Source organism: Laccaria bicolor, genomic scaffold (genome assembly GCF_000143565.1).
Source record: "Laccaria bicolor S238N-H82 LACBIscaffold_151 genomic scaffold, whole genome shotgun sequence".
Lineage (NCBI taxonomy): Eukaryota > Fungi > Basidiomycota > Agaricomycetes > Agaricales > Hydnangiaceae > Laccaria > Laccaria bicolor.
The window spans coordinates 10,496-12,256 of NW_001890010.1; the positions used below are offsets into that span (position 1 = coordinate 10,496).

The 1,761-nt window shown below is 37.6% G+C and overlaps 1 protein-coding gene across 1 annotated transcript; it reads right to left on the reverse strand.

Moving 5' to 3' along the window:
* Positions 1-992: 992 nt before the first annotated feature.
* LACBIDRAFT_335795 (uncharacterized protein) lies at positions 993-1,510 on the reverse strand (the record flags this gene model as incomplete). The annotated part of the gene is made up of 3 exons (XM_001890689.1): positions 993-1,008; positions 1,098-1,113; positions 1,147-1,510. The coding sequence occupies 3 exons, from the start codon at positions 1,508-1,510 to the stop codon at positions 993-995; spliced, it is 396 nt and encodes a 131-aa protein (XP_001890724.1).
* Positions 1,511-1,761: the final 251 nt, after the last annotated feature.

Sequence of the window (1,761 nt, forward strand, 5' to 3'; positions counted from 1 at the left end):
TGGGAAAATTGACCTGAAAAGGAAATTAGGGACAGTTTTATAGAGCATGCTGTTATATTTCTCAATGTGGTCACAAAATTATGAGTCCTTACGAGTTTACGAGTAAGACTCATTCTTTATCAACTGAGGACTTAGGCAAATTTTTCATTGATTCATTCATTCATTTACCTTTCATCACCGCGGGAACCTTTTCCCTTAAACAGAAAAGCAGCCATAAAATCAGGAAAAATCGTAAAAGAAATCAGCAAAAAATATGTAAAAATCAGAATATTGCTTAGTAAGGTGGGGAGGCTTTGTTCAGGGTTCAGGGTCAATATCTAAATATAGAAACCACCTAAAAGTTGCCAGAAAATCTGAAAAAAATACCCCAAAATTAAGAGTGATCTTCTCTGTTGCCATGGTGTTGAAGGGGCTGTGTCCAGTATTCAGGGTCCATATCCAAATATGGAAATCAAGACAACCATGTAAAAATATTGTCATATCATGCAATGTGACTATATTTTGAGACCAGCTTTCTTGCTCTTGAGATATTGGTCAAAAATGCATGACAATTTCCAAAAAGTGTCCAATTTTTTCAGTATTTTGTGTTTTTCTCAATGAGGAATGGTCTGCATGACATTATTTATATATATCTATAAAGGTAAGGAAAGGGGCTACAATTGTTGTTTATGGAGCTAAGTGAGAGGCTGTGTTTCTGATACTGTGGGAATTTTAACCCAAAAAAGGAAATTCATCACAAATATATGGAGCATGCTATTATAGGTCACAAAATATAACTAACCATCCTCTTTCCTGAGATATATGCAAACAGGACTGTGGGAATATTTTACCATAAACAGAAAAATAGTTATAAAATTGGGAAAATTTGCTATAAAATGAAAAAAAAAAAAAAAAAAGAATACCACACATTGTTGCTATGATATTGATGGCTAGGCTCAGAGCTCAGGGTCTATTTGCAAATATAGAACAAAACTCAGAAAATCATAAAGTGATTACATGACCAATTTCCTAATATTAAATTTAGAGTCCACAGAAAGGACTCATACATGCCATGCAAAGCACTGGCCCACACCCACAAGTTAATGTTTGTTACTCACAGCAATGATGTCGCCTCTGTTGACAATTTGAAGAGTTGTCCAAACATACTGGCGAACCCGATAGAGTATTGACCAGCTCCAGAAAGCATGAAACGTGGTGAATATAGAACGGCGTTGATCCGATACAAGTTTTTTTTCAACTCAATGCCACGTCCAAGAATGATTGGTGAGCCCCCATGCAAGAAGAGCCCATTGAATATGGGCAAGCTAAAGCGAACCATCTTCACATAAATGAGATTGTTCAGAACGAAGAATCTCCCCATTTCAGTTCCACCACCTTCTGGGACATTGGTGTTGGACATCATGCAGGTATAACCTGCAGCATCGTCTCCAGTGTCACGGTGACCATGCATTTGCCCAAAAACCCCCATCCCCACCAGGGAGGTATCTATAACTGGATTAGAAATAGCCATAGTAATTATACTGAAATAATAACCAAAACGCCTCTCCCAAGGTATTGCAGGTGAAATATTCAGCTGTAATGCTTGAAAATAATAGTTGTCATCAACTCCTAGTCTTGGTATGTTGGCTGCAGATGTGTAGCGTTGATAGAGGTCTTGTACGTGGTTTGGAAGACAAATCTTCATTGCGAGGGCGCCGATTTCAGCATGTAGCTAATAATCTTTTTAAGTGGCAATAATAGTTGAGCAGAACAAATGGTACC